Here is a 21,436-nt window from a genome sequence, read left to right on the forward strand (position 1 = left end):
TTAAAAATGCATCATATTACGCTAGTCTGAAACAGGCTAAAGGGTATGTTTTACTTTTTTTTTCTTATTCATCAAGGATTGTCTGGTTTAGAAAACTAATTTTCAAGTGGATTTCCCTTGTTCAGGATCCCCCGCTCCCTTCAATTAGCGGCTATAAAGAGTATCTCTTGCTTAGGAGGACCCTACACGTCTGTGCATTACACGGACAGACCATTTTTTTCATAGGCTAATGTGCAATGCTACAGTTCCCCTGTGGTGGCGCTGCTGGGAAAACCATAAGCCCTTGCTTCCAAGTTAACTAACAGATTACAGCTAATCGCCGGGGGTTACGGCAGTGGGATTCGCTGTGGTCAGTTTATCGTCAAGGACGATTGGACCCTCCTAACAAAAATAGATTGTCCCAAGTGGATAACCCTTACAGTTTTTACTCCGTATTATGAACACTTTATTTTCTTTTTAATATATTAAAGTGTTCACCTGCTGGATATTGATCATTTCTATGTTACACTTATATTTGACCTTATTTCGATATGCAGTGGCATCATTTGATGTAAATCCGAATAAATGTGGCCTCAGACATGAGGTAAATCCTGACACGTTTGATAAAGCGTTCTTTGAAAAGATTCAATCTCTGCTAATATCAAGAGAAGCGTACAAGCATAAGACGCTGCATGTGTAGACACCTGCCCATTTCACAGAGTTTTAATATCAGAACAGCTCTAAGCCACTATAACACCCGATAACCAAAATCTCTTTACAAATGCTTGCAAAGGAAAGTGTTGGAGACAAAGCATTTGAAACAATTTCACACTGTATTAAACATTCGCATTTTACAATAATGCTAAGAACCAAAATAAAATCAATGTCAAAATGTATTTATCTTACTTTCCCCAACTACTTCTCATAGTGAGACCATCCCTGACTATTTCAGTTATGACTGGATGAGCAGCCATTTTGTAACCGCTGTACATCAATATCATGGGCCTTTTTAGTGGGCCTTTTTCATTAATTGTATCCCTGTGGTAAAAATACGGTCACTCTACTTTCTGGTATATATTTTTTATTCTGTATATTCTATTTGGATTCTTACAAATACACGAGGCTCTAAATGGGTTTTCCTGGAGCTAAAAAAAAAGCCCAAAATTTCACTTTGCCTCATTAATTAAAACAACTACTCAATATATTCTATAATTCTTTTGTTCCCTTGTAGCCATTGTTTTGTTCCCCTCCTGTACCTCCGTTTACATGTCTGCGTAAGGACGTGCCGTCCATAGGCACAACAGATACATAGGTGAGCCGCTTTTTTGTAGCGACCGAGGCATGTAAACTCATGCGGCAGGGGGTCTAACCTGTGGTAGCAAGGGAATTATCATGAATTCTAAGGCCATGTTCATACTGCACGTTTCAGAGCGTAAAATGCTTGTATTAGTCTGGGTTCCCACGTAGTGTAAATGCTACGGGATTCAGTGCGGAAATTCGCAGTATTTACACTAGCAACAAAGCGAATGAGATGCCAAATCTCATGCCAACGCTGCGGAAAGAAAATGCAGAAAAGTTGTGTGGAAAGTATTCTGCGCTGCAATTTTCAATTCTCCAGCATGTTCTGTACGGAGATGTTGCGTGTTCGGCCCATAGACTTCAATAGGGAGCATAAAATCTACAACAGACCTGTTTTGTTGTGGTTTTTACAGTGTTTACATTAAATTCGCAGGTAATACTGCTGCCGGAAAAAAAAGCAGCGTTTCCGCAGCAATATGAGCAGGAAAAACACACTATTTGGTGCAAATTATTGTAACCGATTTACCAGCATTTTTCTTGAGATTCTGCTGCAGATTTTCTGTTGCAGAAAATCTGCAGCGTATCCTGTGAGTGGGAATGTACCCTTAGGCAGGGTTCCCACTGGTCGTATACGCTGCGTAAAAACTGTGCAGCATATCCGGCCCTCCCACTCTTCTGTGCTTAGTCCGGTCTCCTAAGATGACATTGCCGGCCATGTGACCGGGATGAGGCGGCACTGATTGGGCATTGTCTGTGTAAGGGACAAGTCAGTGTAGGGACACACCCCTAACTGATAACACCCAGTTTTCAATTTATTCATACATTTCTAGGAGGAGTAACAGAGGAACGGCACAATATAGAGTTCTAAGAAAAGATTCTCCAGAACATTGATTTCCTGGAGGTTACAATTATTTACTAAATCAGAGATGTCAGGTCCTCTTTAAGGCCTCATGCACACGACCGTAGCCATGTGTACGGCCGTGATTTTCGGGTAGGCCGGCTGTGGACTGTCAGCCGCAAGCCGCCCGCAAATCGCGGGACATGCACATGGCCGCGGCCATTATTTTCAATGAGCCCGGACCGCAGAACACGGCCGTAATAAGACAGGTCCGTTCTTTCTGCGGTGCGGGCTCCCGGGCCATGCACGGACCGTAAAAACTACGGTTGTGTGCATGGCCCCATAGAAATGAATGGGGCCGCAATTCTCCCGTGGATTCTCGGGGGAATTGCGGCCGCAAAAGCACGTTTGTGTGCATGGGGCCTAAGGATTTTGGGCAAAGTTTACAGAATAATTTTCCTTATTTGAGGCAGACTGTTTGCTATTGATACACTGCCTGACAGCAATAGTCTTTTTTTATTTTATATGGAGTTCTCGGGCAACTTGTCTCAAATAACCTCTGTCTCAGATTACTCAGGTCTTCAACACAAGACCAAATTTGTATGTACTTAGGCCAGAAAATAATGAGCTTTAGCAGTACTCGAATCAAACCTCTCTCTCTCTAGGTCACGTTTTATTAAGATACATTTACTGTAGGTGAAGTACCTTTTCTCGAAGGACAGTAGACTTAAGACATTTGGCTTTATGATGTTCTGGACATAAGGATAGATAGATAGATAGATAGATAGATAGATAGATAGATAGATAGATAGATAGATAGATAGATAGAAGAGTGGGCTATTCTTAGTAGTGTGAGTGGCATTGTCCAAGCACGCTTTTTTTTATTTATTTAATTACTTTTTAGCCTTTCCATAGTCTATGATGAATTATGTGACTACTTCTTGACAACAGTCATGCTTTTTTCTAATGAACAGGTTCAATGAAAATGCTCCTCATGCATATGAGACCAAGTATTTTCATGATCTATGATGACCTGAGGATACCCTGACAGTGTTTGACACTTTGTATAATTTTTGTTCCATACTTACTCGTTCTACAAATATGTCTCTTTCAGCTAATTTGTATATTTTTTTTGTTTCCCTCTTAGAACAAAAGAGCCACTCCAGGACAGTATAATAGCTACCTATGAAGAGCATGAAGACAGTGTGTATGCCGTGGAATGGTCCTCTGCAGACCCCTGGCTCTTTGCTTCCTTAAGTTATGATGGAAGGCTGGTTATTAACCGAGTCCCAAGAGCACTCAAATATAACATACTGCTGTAATTTGTTTGTTTGTTTGAGCTGAAGTGATTGCATGTCACTGACAGCTTATTTCCTGTAATTTGGAGACTCGAGAGACAGGGATCTGAAATATGTTATTATATTTGTTTATTGTAGAGCTTTGTAATAAATGACCAAATCTTGGGCCGGGCCTGACCTTTTTAGATTGTTCTGCTCAGACACTGGGATACTGTATCCTAATGACATAGATGTCAGCTTAAGACTGTCATCTGGATATTTATTTGTACTTTCATTGGAAACGGAAGACAGAAATATTCCTGCATTTACAGGAAAAGAGTGATGCCGGACTATTGGGCTTTCCCAAACAGGGCTCCAAATAGTCCAGACTAATGAGAAGGGATCATGGGTTTAGAACGTTCTACAACAATGGAAGTTCCTAAATACTGGGTGCAATGGAGGGAGAAGTAGGAAACACCATACATGAACCAGGGACGGAAATCGGGATCAAAAGACATCGCCTGAAACAATAGAAACAATCAAATTATTCAACCTCTCTAACCACATACTACAAGAAGTAGAAATCCAGGTCCTCTCTAAAGGTCTTTCATTTTGTCCCCAACAGCTTCTAACTTTTCCTTGATCTCAACAATTTCACACGCAAACTCGCACTCAATCGACATTTTACCATCTCCCTCTAAATTGGTCCACAACTTCTTCAACTGCCATTACTATATTGATGAGCTCTGTCTCTCCCTTTCCACATACACTAGATGTACATCCCAAATCCAACTTCTTTCCATTACATCACAAGTGCCCTGACATTGAGACCTTCATTAAATTAGTGGGGAATGGTTTTCGACTCCTCGAAAAAGCAACTTTTATTAAGCATAATCTCACCTCAGGGGAAAGGGCAGCTATAAGCTGCAGACAAAGGAGGTGGCATTGTCGTCCAAAACAGGCCTGATTACATATCCGAAGCCACCCACATCCTGTCTGACACCAGATCCTTCCCTCAAATCTAACCTTTGAATTCCTAGTATCATATTATACACTTATTAGTTCAGCCATAGAAAACCAGCTTTTCGCCAAAAAAGAAAAACGCTTCCTTAATATCAGTGAACCATCCCTCCCATTTTTCTCTCGCCTACCAAAGGTACATAAATCCATAGATAATTCACCCAGCCGTCCTATCGTTTCAGCTATAGGATCTTTAACCAGCGATCTTCCATTTTTCGTTGACCTACATTTACAAAAAATAGTTTTATGTCTCCCTTCATATATTATGGACTCTACACTAGGGTTGCATGATTCATCGAAACTTCGATACTGTTTCGATGGCATTCACCCACGAATGGTACGATAGCGTTATTTCATGTATTTCGATGCTAAGCTGTGCGGCCGCACATTTAAGTATTCATGAATGTTGTTAGAGTGGGGCTGCGGTTGTGTAATACAGCCATTACTCCACTCCTGGGTCCTGAAAAGTGCGCACGCTGTCAGCATGATGTGACCGGCGCTACACTAATTAGTGCCGGCAATGAAGACAGAACATGGCAGGTGCACTGCAAAACACCCCCATGTTCTGTCTTCAGTGCCTGCACCGCCGCTCATTAGTGCAGCGTTGGCCGCATCACCTCAGGCTGACCACGCGTATGCACTTATTGTCAGGAGCGGGGCAATGGCTGTATTACATAGCCACAGCCCCGCTCTAATGGCGGAGATCAGAGAAATCTCTAATCTCTGCCGCTATTCCCATGAATGCTGCAATCAAAGCTGACCACAGCATTCAAGGGGTAAATGAGAAGAGGGATGTCCTTTGGATCGCGTCATAGGGAATCCCTGTGACCAGATCGAGGGACATACCATATATGGGCAGACAGCCCAGGTTCCATTGAAGGACCCCAGGGCTGTCTGATCATATTTCCTGTTAGGGCATACTGAGCTATGTCCTAACAACTGCCTGTGTACGATCAGTACACAGGCTAATGTACTGACATATAAATATATGCCAGTACATTAAAGTTTAAAAAAAAAAAAAAGTAATGTTACATTTAAAAAAAATTAAATACACACATTTTTACAATAAACAATAAAACAAAAGTCCCGATACATAAAATATACACATTCGGTATCGTCGCGACCGTAATAACACATTTATAGCATCATTTATGATGTTTACACTGTTAGAAAATAACAGAAACTCTCCTGCTCCCTACAGGACCAAAACATATGAAGCATGCCCGCAGAAACATCTTTACATTGGGGACACAGCGAGTCAGGTTTAACTCCGATTATCATACAGAAATTTTGGCATCTTATATACCTTATGTACCAGATATAAGTGGGACAGTCTGTGAGCTTCATTCAGGGATAGTTGTGGCACCCTCTCCAATATTCCCTCCTAATGTATATCTTCAATGGCCCTATTTCTGCCTCCCACCGTTCCTTGCTCCTTAATGGGTATTTTGCCATTACCAGCTGTAGAAGTGCTTTGTAAATTCTAGACAAAACTCCCACCAAGGACCCCATGTTTTGTATAGTACTGACTGTAACGGCCGCGGACCACGTTTTCCCCTTACCTGCTGACGGCCGCCAACCTCTCTCATCCTGCCGACGTCTGCCTCCCCGGAGATGCCAGCACATGCGGCCATCCTGCCCTGCTGTGACAGCTAAGGTGCGCTCGTGCGAGCGATTTCCTGGCCTTAAATAGCCAGGGCGCGCACATGTAAAGAATTAACAAATTATCCACAGATCACCCTTGACTATAAAAAGGCAGTGCGGCCTAGTGGGTCCACATACCCACAGATCGTGACAATAACAGTTGCGCTATCCGTGATAATGCACTAGATTTCCCAAGTATAGTCTGCCTGAAAGGCGTGTCTCAATTGAAGATACTTTAAAAAAAAATCAGCGGAAGGGAGCACATAAGAGCCTTGGAGTTGTTGAAAGGAGCGCAATGTGCCGTCACGGACCAGCTGTGTCACCCGAGTAAGGCCTGCTCATTTCCAGTTGTTTAAACCCTCAAGCTTGTATAAATTAGAAGGCCATGGGGTGTCCAATATAACCGTATACTGTGTGGTCCCTTGTATGAGTTGAATGTTTCTCAATTTCCACCATATCTTATGAATCAAATTTATAGTAGGTAAATAATTTGCCGGCAAATTAAATTTCCATGCATCCAACATTTCATACAGGTTATTCTGTTCAAAAATTCCTTGTAGTATAAGTCTCTGTGCGTCTTTGCCTTCCTTTTTCCACCCCCTCACATGCTGAAGCTGACCTGACCGAATGTACACCCATGGGTTAGGGACTGCCAAGCCGCCCTCTGTTTTTGGTAGCTGGACAGTTTCCAATCTAATATGTGCAAATCTGCCACCCCATATCCGTTCACGAAAGCACCTATTCACCTGATGGAAAAATCTGAGTGGTATCCATGCTGGGGCATTATGCAGCAGATACAACAATTGTGGCATCCAGATCATTTTAATCAAATTCGCCCGGCCCACCATAGACAAGGCAGCTTAGCCCAGGCTTCCATAGTTTGCTTAAATCTGTCTAGTAAGGGAGAGAGATTACGTTTTTCATAATCCGACAGACAATGGGACACCACTGTCAGGTCCGTATTTCACACCGAATAACCACCTCTGTAAACTGCTGAAGGCATGCCTGGAGAGAAGTACACCACACAAATGTCTGAGGTACAGCTTCAATGTCAGCCAGGAGGAACTGAACTTTATTCAGAACAAAGAAACACACACAGAGAAGACACATGCCCCTCCCTATAGATGTGGGACTTGCTTAAATTCTATTCGCTCCTCAGCTATAAGTTTTCGTGTACATTCTTCTGCACACTCCTCTTTGCATTCCAGGGGGTGGTGTCTTCCATAGGTGTGTCCGACATGAACAAAGAACTTGTTAGATATATCAGTATATTACACAAAGAACTGAAATGTATATACATATGTGTGAGGATAATATTTTTCAGACAATATACATAGTAATGATCCCTGACAGTCCCCCCCTAAAAATATTATTCTATCCCTGAGTCTTGCCTAGCAACCTACCACTGACCACTCGAACCAGGCGGGTAGGGGTTTTGGATTTCTTCACCAGCTTGAGACGAGCTACTCCTGATGAGTAACCCCCCTTTGTACCTGGACTTCCAAGGTGTCGGAGTGGTCCTAACTTTCCCTATTCTCCTCTGGATACAAGATGGTTGTCTTGATATAATCTACAAACCGCTGCTGGTTGTAATATATATAATAGACCTGAAAGGGAAGCAAAATTTTATTGCGTTTCATATTAACGGGAAATACCTGTGCGCCCAAGTGACCTCCCCGATGATCACTTAGGCACGGAAGTTTTCCGGCTGTTTATTCTTGCGCCTGGGACAGGTGTTCAGTAGATGCTTGTCGTCCCCATTATAGAAGCAGAGACCATTCTTCCTGCGAAACTCTCTACGTTGTCGAGGGGACATGGAGGCCCCGAGTTGCATAGGTACCTCCGAGTCCTCCGTGGAAGAGCGAGGAGACGGGACCTCGGGGGGAATCGCAGGGAAGTCAGAGGGGAAACATTGAAACGTTCAAGCTGACGTTCCCTGAGACGTCGGTCAAGTCGTACTGCTAGGGCCATAACCTGGTCTAGGGAGTCAGAAGAGGGGTAGCTAACCAGCAGATCCTTCAGGGCGTCAGATAATCCTAACCTAAACTGGCACCTTAGGGCCGGGTCGTTCCACCGAGAAGCTACGCACCACTTTCTAAAATCAGAACAGTATTCCTCAACAGGTCTCCTACCCTGACGTAAGGTCACCAGCTGACTCTCGGCTAAGGCAGTCCTGTCAGTCTCGTCGTAAATGAGTCAGAGGGCAGAGGAAAAACGATCAACGGAGGAAAGTTCAGGGGCGTCAGGAGCCAAGGAGAAGGCCCACTCTTGGGGCCCTTCCTGGAGTCGGGATATAATGATACCCACCCGCTGGTTCTCGGAACCTGAGGAGTGAGGTTTTAGGCGGAAATAAAGTCTGCAACTCTCCCGGAAGGAGAGAAAAGTCTTACGGTCCCCTGAGAACCGGTCAGGTAACTTGAGGTGGGGTTCGTGAGGTGAGGGGTACTACTAAGGCAGCGTCACCCTGGTTGACCCTCTGAGCCAGGGCCTGGACCTGTAGGGAGAGGCCCTGCATCTGCTGGGTCAGGGTCTCAAGGGGGTCCATGATAGCGTAGGAGAAATGGTAGACTAGGTAAGGGCTTGTTATTATGTAGAGGCAGGAAGGAGGTGAAGGGAACAAGTGAGCCCTAATCTACCCACCGCCCTGTCCCTGCCTACTTGCAACGACCCGCCCTAGGCGACGGGGTACAACTTGGCGGCGGTTCCTACGCTGTCTAAGTGCAAGGGAGTACAAACAGGGAACACGCAAGGGAAGGGGCAGTAGCCCACGGAACGCCGCGAGGAAACGGAGCGGTGAATGAGTCAGTCAGGATCAGGATGTAGTGGAGTATACCAACGAGAGCACGGAGCAGGAAGCAAGCCAGGGGCAAAGCGAAGCAGGATAAGCGGAACTGAAGCAAGGCAGAAGCAGGCTGGAGCAAGGCAGCAGTGGGGCCAGGAATCCAAGAAGAATAACAAGCACTGAGGAAGAGAACACGGCAGGTATAAATGGACAGGGGGCGGAGCTAACTCCAACTGACCAGGCCGCGATAGGCTCTCCCACTCCTGAGCCTGCCACCCTGGTTGGTGGGAGCCGGTGTCAGTCTAAGAGGTCTGGCCTCAGGTGTCGACTGATTAATCCCGGGAGTATACACAGACGTAGTACCTGGCAGATCCTTTACACATATCCTACTGATTGCTTTAACCCCTTCCCGACCGCCCACCGTCTTTTGACGTCAGGCGGGGCAGGTCCCCAGTCTACAACGACGTCTTTTGGTGTCGCTGTAGATGAGGCTGATAAGCGCTCGTGTGAGCTCTCATCCTCTAAGCAGGAGCTGTAACGAACACCTGCTGATCTCAGAGCATCCTCCTGAACACATTTGGGGTCGGAAAACATTCGGACCCCAGCTGTTTAACCCTTTGATTGCCGTGGTCCATGACCGCGGCATGATCAAAGGGAATGCCCCTCTTTGATCGCATCACCAGGATTCCGGTGATGCAATCAAACACCGGGGAATCCCTCTGCAGTCAGCCCTGGGGACCTACAAAGGACCCCAGGGCTGTCTGTTCCGTTTGCCTTCTGTTCGGGCACACTATGTGCTGCCCTAACAGCAGCCTGTGTCATAGTGACACAGTGTAATGTATTAGCATACAGGAGTATGCTAATACATTCTAAGTAAAAAAAAAAATTTTTATAAATAAAGTTATCCCTTAATGGGATTAAAAAAAAAAAAGTAACAAAAAAATTAATAAATAAAAAAATACCCCCAAAAAGTCATTATTTAGCATAAAATATATTTTATTGCCCCCACATTACATAAAAACAAAAAACCTACATATATTAGGAATCTACACCACCATAATAACGTGTAGAATTGATTTAACAGGTTATTTAGCGTGAAATGTGAACAGGATAAAAAATAAACAAGAAAAACTGGCGAGAATCGCTTTTTCCTATTTTCACGCCGTAAAAAAAAAACATTTTTAACCCCAAACTGCGTGGACAAAAAATACTATTTCTCTCGCATAAAACAAGGCCTTATACAGCTACGTCAATGAAAAAATAAAAAAGTTATGGCTGCTGAAAGGCAGAGAGGCAAAAACAGAAAAATTTAGCTGGTCATTAAGGTCTTTTCAGGCCCGGTAATTAAGGGGTTAACTCTTCCAGTTAGTATCCTTGTAGGGAACTTCCTGTTTGTGATGTAATTAATAATATTGATTCCATTACCAAATCCATATGAGGAGTGGATACATGTATACCTATTTTTTTTATTACAGGAACATAACATGTTTCAGTACACTGACCTTACTAATGTGTAAAAAGATAGTTTTAGGTACACAGATCAGTGGAACAAATAAATTTGAGGCTAGACTCCTACAGACCCTCTGATACAAGGTGCTTTGAGAAGTATATGGCTTGGCTTTAAATGGTAACTTTCATAGACTTGGATTTAGTCCCTTATAGAGTCCAGATTTACTGTAACTCTTAAAGACGATCATTAAGTAAAGTGTTGACTTGAATAAAATGAGCATAGCAAACTACTATACGCAATTATTAAGCCGTGCTATTCACATGGTTATATGTCTTCATAAGGTTGGAACTGAAATTCTATAAATGAGTCTTCAGTGTCTTTGAGCACATACTCTCGGTCTAATACACTATCATCACAGCAGGTCCTGCTCAAATCAGATCCAAATAAATACATTTTAATTTAATACGCTCTTAAAATAACAGAAAATAACAGCAAGCATGAAATAGCTATGGCAAGCAGCAGGCAAGAAGCACTTGTTTTTTCCTAATAAAATTGCGTGGGCTCGGGTCCTAATTAATAGCTGGACTATGTGGCCCCTATCCAATTCCCAGCGCAACCTTAGGGTATCTAACACTTCGGCAACTACAACAACATTTCTGCTGTTACTCTCTGGGCTACACTGGTCATTTCAGATGCATCAAGGCTTAATTTGTCATTTCATTGTTTCTTTTGTGCACAGGGTGTGCAATAGAACTGCTAAAGTTGGTTAAAAATACCTTATGTTTTTCATTTGTTTATGTAACAGGCTGGTAACTACACTAATTTCTATTAAATACAGTTAGGAGGAGAAGTAGCTACTTCCTCCCTCACTGAAGTCACTATTGGTATTTCCCATCATTCCTTGTTTTTCAACTAGGACTCGGACCTGGTAATTGTTATAGGCTATAATTTACTGACATACTCCCGATAGAAAAAAAAACAACAATCTGGTTACTCTCTTTCTGTGCTGTGACTGACTAGAGACATGAGAGAGGAAGAATATCTGAATGACTGGGTGACTTATAAAACCCGTCAGAACTAATATGGCTGACAATCGAGCTGTCAGATAGCTACTTCCTATCCCAAAAACTGAATTGTTGGCACAAGGTATAACATCAGAACTTTTTAGTAGGGTCAGATTTTACAGCCTCTTATGGAGTTCCCCAGCGCACTAAATCAATGAGCCCAGAAATTACAAGATGGCTCGATCCTGCAGTGTTCTTTTTTTTAACTTGAAAATTAGTCTTGACCATGCTGTCATGTTACTCTACATTATTGTATAGAAATGTGATCAGTAACTTGCGTTCATTAGACACGGCTGCATGCTGTCACCCTACTGTGGCCTGAACACTGAATATATAATAAAATAAAAAGTAATTTGATCAGTGCCCGCACACCCAAAATGATAAAATTATAAAGAACCAAAGACCCTTACAATAATAAAGAGAAGAGTTAATCGATGGGAAATACTGTGGACACAAAACTGACCTAATAATTTACCATTCTTGACCATATGACCTCTACCTTCATTTGACAACTACCTCAACAGACATCGCGTTACTAACTTAGCTTGACTTTTTGACCTGGCTTCCAATATTTGCTAATAAAAAATTTTTTGGGCTCCTTTTTGCTGCCAACTTATCTTGACCAGAGTACAAGTACTGTCACGCTACCAATCAGTCCTCACACCCCTGCATTTACAACACTCAACTCCATGACTTCTACTCCAGACGGTGAGCAACTGCGATGTTCTATCTCTTATTTCTGGTGGCCACCACACTTCTTGAGTGCCCCTGCAAAGCACTAACCTCTGTTCCAACACCTTGTCTCATAGCTTTTCTACCTCTGACTATAGCCATTGTCCAGCTCCGTTGAGGGTTACCAACGGAGGAAATGGATACTCTAAGCTTCTGTGTGAAATTGGTCTTCAGACTTTGAGATATGAACAGATACCAAGACAAGACCTAGAGATGTGGAAACCAGGAGTTGAAACTCATTTGACTCCAATAATAATACATATGCTGCATAGAATTTCCAGCATGTTGTTTATAAATCTTTCACCAGGTTTGTTTTCCCCTTGATGCTTTGTAGAGTGGGTACATTGAAATGATTTTTAATGATCATGCTCTGGAGGAGGTAATGGCAGCTTCGGTTTTATTCCGTAAGCATGAAGGTTCTTGTACTCTAACGTTAACTCCGATCTGGGACATGTGTCTTGTTCTTGCTTCCTCGTGTCATATATTATTTCATGCCTAATTTCTCCGGTTTTGTCTGAGAGCTGAGTATGCTTTATAGGCTACACACGTATAATTGAAGCGAGTGTGATGGCTTCTTTGTGCTTTGACAATCTTTCTGTTCTGTTATCTTTAGAAAACGACACATCTAAAGTAATTCTTCATATCCTCCGAAGTATACATTTAATTTGGATACATTTGTCTCATATGTGCAATTTCCAAATAACTCCCGAGTATGTATGTGACATTGCTTTTATCTTCTTGATTGTCTTGTAGCAATGGATTGTTTACAGCTATCTTCCTGGCACAGTATATTCTGGGTCTTATTTCTGTTATTTAACACTAAAGGAAAATGTAGGGTCCCATTAGAAGCAGAAAGGTAGATGTTGTGTTCCATTCTACATTTCTGCTTTAGTTTTGGTAAAAGTTGATCTGACATTGTCTACTTTATAGGGACAGTTCCATGATTTAATGTTTTTACCCTGAAATGTTACTGGTTTTTCATTTTTGATCAAAATTGTTGTAAAATTCCTTTAAAGGAGTTGCCCAACCCCATAATTTAAAAAAATAAATAAAAATTGCTTACAATGGTGTAAAATAGCCAAAGCATTAATACTCACCTTATCCATCTCCTGCTGCTAGCATTCCACTGCTTTCGTTACATTAATCAGAGATTCCTATTTGGATATTCTTAGTATATTTCCCAGTCCCCCGCCAGTCTCTGTTATTCGACACAACACGTGACCGCTGCAGCCAATCACTGACTATTGGTGACCTCAGTGGTGTCGACATATCACTACAGCCAGTGGCAGTGGTCATGTGTCAATTCGACGCGTCATTGCTGGGGCAGTTAGAACAGAGGCTAGTGCAAGACCATGGATGCCGCGACAGGGGATTGATAAGGTCAGCATTAATACTTTTTTTATTTTACACCAATTTATTTTTTTTTTTAAAGTAATGGCATACAACCCATTGTTTTAATGGCTTGTAGAGATTATATACCAAAAAGATTGTGGTTTCACACTAGTGTATCCCTATTGCAAGAAATCTGAGATAGGCGACTGGCCAGTATCTTCTTTACTTCTCCCCTCTAAATGGTTCTTAGCTGCCATGGACTCTTGCCTCCTCTCTCCTCTCAACTGAACTTGTTGAGGGAGTCAGGGATTTGGATGCAGGTCTGTGTGGTGGTCTCTTGCTGGGTGCAACCTCTCCCTCCCTCCAAACCCCCCACCACCACCACCGCTTGGTTTTCCTGATTCTCAGGCTGAGGCCTGGCGGGAGAAGATCCTCCTCAGCTAGTGAAATCTTGGGTGTGACAAAGAGGACCTAAATGCCAAAGAACAAACTTCTAAGCACCAGGAACTCAATATTCCCGCAACTAACTGGATCAGAACATTCAATTTTTACATTACTTTTACAGTTTTAACTTGTTAAGGAATTGGTTGGAATGGGTGCCAGTCTGGGTCCTCCCTATTTTCTTCTATTATATTAACACTTTCCTTGAAATTTCCTTGAATGCAGAACCACAGGGATCATATTGTTGGGGACTTAATGTCTAGAGCTATAAAAAAAAAAAGGAGGGATGAGATAGTCGGGTGGAATGAGCATGCTTTATCAGAGCAAAGCAGAGAATAAAATGGAAAAATACTTGATGTCTATAGAAGCAGGCACTTTAATAAAAACCTGAATGCATCTACCCCTATTGAAAGAATGGATAAACTGCATACCACAAAAATGGCCTTAGTCACTAATATGTAGGATATATTTCTCAATCAGTCCCTAAACCCTGGAGCTGCAATGCTGAGGGTGAGTGAGTCATCTCTAGATATAGGGCCTGAAAAGGAGGGTGACCCTTTTATTAACCCCTTCAGGACTGAGCCTTTTTTGGCCTTGTGGACGCAGCCAATTTTTTCAAATCTGACGTGTCACTTTATGTGGTAATAACTCGGGAATGCTTTTATCTATCCAAGCAATTCTGAGATTTTTTTTCTCGTGACATATTGTGCTTTATGTTAGTGGAAAAATTTGATCAATAAATTCAGTATTTGCTTGTGAAAAACACCAAACTTTAGAGAAAATGTGCAAAAATTGCCATTTTTCTCAATTTAAATGTATCTGCTTGTAAAACAGATAGCAATGCAACACAAAATAGTTACTAATTAACATTTCCCATATGTCTACTTTATATTGGAATAGTTTTGAACATTCTTTGATTTTTCTAGGACAATGCAAGGCTTAGAACTTTCACAGCAATTTCTCACATTTTCAAGAAAATTTACAAAACCTATTTTTAGAGGTACCAGTTCAGGTCTGAAGTGGCTTTGAGGGCCTTATATATTAGAAACCCCCATAAAACACCCTATTTTAAAAACTGCACCCCTCAGTAGAAAATGCATATTAATCCTTTTGTTTCTGTAACATAAAAGGTTTTAACAGATAAACGCAGCTCAATATTTATTGCCCAGATTCTGCAGTTTTTAGAAATATCCTACATGTGGCCCTAGTGTCCTAATGGACTGAAACACAGGCCTCCGAAGCAAAGGAGCACCTAGAGGATTTTGGGGCCTCCTTTTTATTAAAATATATTTTAGGCTCCATGTCAGGTTTGAAGAGGTCTTATGGGCCAAAACAGTGGAAACACCCCCAAAAGACACCATTTGGCAAACTACACCCATCAAGGAGCTTATACAGTGGTATAAGGAGCATTTTAACACCACAGGTTTTTTGTGGAATTAGTCCATAAAAATTAAAAGCACCCCAAAATTTGTAAAGCAATTTCTCCTGGTTACGGCAATAGACCACATGTGGTAATAAACGGCTGTTTGGATACACGGCAGAAGGGAAGGAGAGCTACTTGGCTTTTGGAGTTCAAGTTTGCTGGATTGGTTTTCGGGTGTCATGTCGTATTTGCAAAGCCCCTGAGGGACCAAAACAGTGGACACCCCCCAGAAGTGACCCTATTTGGGAAACTACAGCCCTAAAAATAATTTATCTAGGGGTATAGTGAGCATTTTGATCCCACAAGTTTTTTTCTGAATTTAGTGTTATTAGGCTTCTATTGTTTTTTTATTGTTTTTTTTTATTTATGGCGTTCACCGTGTATTATAAATGACATATTTAATTTATTCTGCGGGTCGATGCAATTACGGCAATACCATATGTATATAGTTTTTTATGTTTTACTGTGTTTGCACGATAAAGTCACGGTTTAAAAAAAATTATTTACTTTTTGTGTCGCCATATTCTAAGAGCCACAACTTTTTTATTTTTCCATCAAGAAAGCTGTGTGAGGGCTTGTTTTTTTGCGGAACAAACCGTAGTTTTTATTGGTACCATTTTAGGGTACATGCGACTTTTTGATCCCTGTTTATTCAATTTTTTGGGAGCTGAAGTCCTAAAAATAGTGATTCTAGTATAGTTTTTTAATTATTTTTATGGCGGTCACCGTGCGGGATAAATAACATTATATTTTTATAGTTCAGGCCATTACGGACGCGGCGATACTAATTATGCATAGTTTATTTTTTTCTAATAATAAAGGACTTTATAATGGAAAAAGGGCAATTTTTAATTTTATTATTTCGAACTTCAACTTTTTTATTTTTGTACATTTTTTTAAAAACTTATATAAACTTTTTTTTTTTTTGTCTCACTAGGGACTTGAAGATCCAACTGTTGGATCGTTGTTATAATGCCTTGCAATACTTATGTATTGCAGGGTATTATACCTGTCAGTTTCACACTGACAGGCAGTGTATTGGGTCCTGCCTCCGGCAGTAACTAATTGCCTTCCGTAGATGGCAGACCGGAGGCCTTTGTTAGGCCTCCAGTTGCCATAGCAACCATCGGTACCCCGCAATCGCGCCGCAGGGTGCCGATGTTGTTGTAACAACTTAAAGAGGCTCTGTCACCACATTATAAGTGGCCTATATTGTACATTATGTGATCAGCGCTGTAATATAGATTACAGCAGTGTTTTTTATTTAGAAAAACGATCTGTTTTTGACTGAGCTATGACCTATATTAGCTTTATGCTAATGAGTTTCTCAATGGACAACTGGGCGTGTTTTACTATATGACAAAGTGGGCGTTGTACAGAGGAGTGTATGACGTTGACCAATCAGCGTCATGCACTTCTCTCCATTCATTTACACTGCAGATAGCGATATATCTATATCGCTATTTGTAGTCACATAAACATACTATAACGCTACTCATGTATCATGACAATGAATATACATTACCTCCAGCCAGGACGTGACATGTATTCATTTTCCTGACAACTTCTGTAGCGTCTGTGTGATTTACAGCACAGCAAGATCTCGCTGTGAATGACAGTTTACAGCGTAATCTCGCGAGACTACTCCTGCTGTGCTGTAAATCACAAAATGAATGCAGCGTAAATTAATGGAGAGAAATGTATGACGCTGATTGGTCAGCGTTATACTCTCCTCTGTACAACGCCCACATGGTCATATAGTAAAACGCGCCCAGTTGTTCATTGAGAAACTCATTAGCTTAAAGCTAATATAGGTCATAAATAAAAAACACTGCTGTAATCTACTTTACAGCGCCGATCACATCATGTACAATATAGGCCACTTATAATGTGGTGACAGAGCGTCTTTAAATGAGGGGCCTAGGGAAATGCCTGTGCGTTCCGTCAGGAGCACACGTAGATTAACGGGCTGCAGGCACAAGGACCAGCGTTAATCTACGTGGGGTGGTCGGGAAGTGGTTAAATGGGGTTTTCCCAACTAAAAACATTTATCAACTATCCACAGGAATCACCACCAATCACAAGAACGAACGTCCCCGAGTCCCCTATGTAAATGGAGCGGTTCTGTGCTGGGACTCCACTCCTTTCACTTTCTATTGGACTGATGGAGATAGCCGAGTATGGCGCTCATATGTGAAACATATGTGTCAAGACTAAAGCGTTATAGGAGTGATACCTGTAATGGCCGCGGTCGTGTACCGCCAGCATACGGAGTAGCAGCTTGCCAAACAACAGTGAATGATAGTCTTTAGGGCAAGAGTACCGGGATAGAAGATTTGGCAGACACTTGGCATAGCAGACACACAGGTGACACTTGCCACAGATGATGAACTCCACTCAGACACTAGACTTTGCACTGGAACAAACACAATTACTGGATACGGGATACAGATACGGGAACAGAAAATACAACTAAGGCACCATGGCCATGACCGTAAGCTCAGTTCATGTAACCCGCTGGTCAACCTAAAACCGCAGTCTAGATGATGCAACCGGACATGCGTGACCTCTGGACACGCAAGGGTCAGCTACTGCAGGCCGTAAATTCCATAATTACTCGTTTGGATCTTCATTCTGTACCTCCTCTGGCTGCTTACACTGCTTCACCACCTGCTATCCCTCCTGCCTGTCCTGGGTCTGCGATTTCGTTGCCTCTACCTCCTCGCTACGATGGGGAGCCTAAGGCCTTATGCACACAGTCTTAGCCATGTGCACGGCCCGTGATTACGGAGTGTCATCCACGGGCCATCCACAATCACGGACCATGCACATACAAGATGTGCATTGACTCGAAGTAGCCCGGACCACAAATGCAGCCCGTAAAATGACTTGTCCTATTTTTTTGCAGTCCTGGCTCTCAGATGATGCACGGACCGTGGAAACCATGGTCATGTGCATTGGCCCATAGAATAGAATGTGTCCTATACTATCCGCAATTACGGCTCCACCATATTGTATCAGATCAGGGTTCAATTCACATCTAAGTTCTGGAAAGCCTTATGTAGACTTTTGGATGTGAAATTAGACTTTTCTTCCGCTTATCACCCGCAGTCTAATGGCCAAGTTGAAAGGATCAACCAGGTACTTGAGAATTATCTGTGTCAATTTGTTTCAGTTAAACAAGACAATGGGGTACAGCTTCTGCAATGGGCTGAATTCTCCTACAACAATCATACTAGTGAATCTACTGCTTCTTCATTGTGTACAGTCAACATCCACATGTTCCTCTTCCTGTGCCAGCTGTGTCTCAAGTGCTTGCAGCCAATTTTTCCTTTGGAGGTTTCCTTCACATCTGGCAGCAAACTAGGTCGGCGATCCTTCAGGCAGTTGATCGCATGAAGAGATATGCAGATAAGAAAAGAAAAATTCCTTCTCAGTATTCCCCTGGAGTTAAGGTCTGGTTGTCTTCCAAAAACATTAGTTTGAAGATCCCTTCCCACAAATTCTCTCCCAGATTCCTTGGTCCCTTCGAAATTTTGCAACAGATAAACCTTGCATCCTATATGATTCGGCTACCTCCTACCCTCAAAATCCCCAACTCATTCCATGTGTCTCTCCTAAAGCCTGTGGTCCTGAACCAACTCCGCAATCCCCTGGTTCTACAGTTGCTCCCTGCGGTTCTTCTGACATCTTTGAAGCAAAAAAGATCCTGGGGGGTAGAAGGGAGGACCTTCTACCTGGTGGACTGGAAAGGGTTTGGTCCTGAGGAGAGGTCATGGGAGCCTGAAGAGAATGTGGATACTCCAGCTCCTATTAGGATATTCCTCTCATGCTCTGGACCTAAGAAGAGGGGGCGTAAAGGGGCGGTACTGTAATGGCCGCGGTCGCGGACCGCTGGCATCACTTACCCGCCAGCAGCCGCGACTGCAGACCGATGAGCTCCAGCCAGAATCTCCCTCAGAGATGCCAGCACACGCAGCCACACTGCTCCACTGTCCTGCTTAGGGTGCACGTGCTCATTCCCGACCTTAAAGGGGCAGCGTGCGCACCTGTAAAAAGCTCCCTATACAATCCCTACGCACCCTGCTTTATACAAAGGATTCTGTCCTCTTCCTCTTTGCCTGAGCGTTGTTGTGTCTGCCCATGTTTGTTATTGCAAATGGTCCCTTGGTTGTATCCTGTGTTTGCGTATACTGTATCACATATCTAGTAATTGTGTTTGTTCTAGTCCGAAGTCTAGTGTTGGAGTCGAGTTCGTCATCTTTGCCAAGTGTCATCAGCGCCATTGTGTCATATACATATGGGTAATAACTTTATGTAATGACGGGGTAGGGGGACGGACAAGTGAGCCCTAATCTACCCGCAACCCAGTCCCTGCCTACTTGCACGGCCCGTCCTAGGCGACTGCGTACAACTGGGCGACGGTCCCTACACTCAATATGTGCACGACAGACAACACAAGACAGGGTACACAGAAGAAAGGGAAGTGGGGCAGTTGCCCACGGCAACACCGTGAGCAACAGGTGTAGTGAACGAGCCGAGTCAAACCAGGAGAGTACGTGGTAACAAAAGCAGAGCAGAAGAATAGTAGTCAATCAAGCCAGGGTCAATATGGAGCAGGTCAAATGTAAGTAGCAGGAACAGCAAAGCCAGGAACCAGAGAGAATCACAGGCAAAGGACAAGCAGCAAATGAAGGTATACACAGACCAAGGGCGGGAGCTAGAACCGTCTGGCCAGGCTGTGATAGGTTCTCCCACTCCTGAGCCTACCAGCCTGGGTGGTAGCAGATCGAGTCACCAGACCCTGGCACAGATGCAGACTGATTAACCACGGGCGTCGACACAGAAGCTGTTTCAGGCAAATCCTTTACACTTTAGAATGCTTTTACCTATCCAAGCGATTCTGAGACTGTTTTCTCGTGACATATTGTACTTTATGTTAGTGGAAACACAAAATAGTTGCTGGTTAACATTTCCCACATATCTACTTTATGTTGGCATCGTTTTTTTGAACGTCCTTTTATTTTTCCAGGACGTTACAAGGTTTAGAACTTTAGCAGCAATTTCTAACATTTTCATGAAAATTTCAAAAAGCTATATTTACACGGACAAGTTTAGTTGTGAAGTGGCTTTGAGGGGCCCATCCAAAACCTATTTTTTTTATGGACCAGTTCAGTTCTGAAGTGGCTTTAAGGGCCTTACATATTACAAACCCCATAAGTTACCCAATTTTAAAAACTGCACCCCCTCAAAGTTTTTAAAATAGCATTTAGAAAGTTTATTAACCCTTTAGGTGTTTCACAGTAATTAAAGCAAAGTGGAGGTGAAATAAAAAATTATTTTTTTTTAGAAAATCCATTTTAATAATTTTTTTCTGTAACCCAGAAGGTTTTACCAGAGAAATGCAACTCAATGTTTAATACGCAGATTCTGTGGTTTTGGGAATATCCCAAATGTGGTCCTAGTGTGCTAATGGACTGAAGCACAGGCCACAGAAACAATGGAGCACCTACTGGATTTTGGGGCCTCCTTTTTATCAGAATATATTTTAGGCACCATGTCAGGTTTGAAGAGGTCTTGTGGGGCCAAAACAGTGGAACCCCCCCCCTGAAACGACTCCATTTGGCAAACTACACCCCTCAAGGAATTGATCTAGTGAGTGTAGTGAGCATTTTGACCCCACAGGTTTTTTGCTGAACTTGGTGGAATTAGACCGTGAAAATGAAAATCTAAATTTTTTCCAATAAAATGTAGTTTTTGCTCAAATTCTTCCATTTTCACAATAGATAAAGGAGAAAAAGCACCACAACATTTGTAAAGCAAACTCTTCTGAGCAGGGCAACATCCCATATGTGGTAATAAACTGCTGTTTGGATACACAGCGGGGCTTGGAAGGGAAGGAGCTCTATTTGGCTTTGGAGCTCAAGTTTTGCTGGAATGGTTTTCGGGTGTCATGTCGCATTTGCAATCCACCTGTGGGACCAACTCAGTGGAGACCACCCAAAAGTGACCCCATTTGGGAAACTACACCCTTAAGGAATCTATCTAGGGGTATAGTGAGCATTTAGACCCCACAGGTCTTTTGAAGAATTTATTAGAATTAGGCTGTGAAAATGAATATCAAAATCTTTTCAAATAAAATGTTGTATTTTTTC

General features: G+C 42.6%; 1 protein-coding gene across 2 annotated transcripts in view; it reads left to right on the plus strand.

The window, feature by feature from the left end:
* Positions 1 to 3,580, plus strand: part of EIPR1 (EARP complex and GARP complex interacting protein 1) — a 242,741-nt gene extending 239,161 nt beyond the window's left edge. For both annotated transcript variants that reach the window (XM_075863903.1, XM_075863904.1), the window contains one exon: positions 3,264 to 3,580. In XM_075863903.1, coding sequence (XP_075720018.1) covers positions 3,264 to 3,438 — 175 coding nt within the window. In that variant the 3' untranslated portion in view covers positions 3,439 to 3,580. The remainder of the gene's footprint in view (positions 1 to 3,263) is intronic.
* The last annotated feature ends 17,856 nt before the right edge of the window (positions 3,581 to 21,436 follow it).

Source organism: Rhinoderma darwinii, chromosome 4, assembly GCF_050947455.1.
Source record: "Rhinoderma darwinii isolate aRhiDar2 chromosome 4, aRhiDar2.hap1, whole genome shotgun sequence".
NCBI classification, from domain to species: Eukaryota; Metazoa; Chordata; class Amphibia; order Anura; family Rhinodermatidae; genus Rhinoderma; species Rhinoderma darwinii.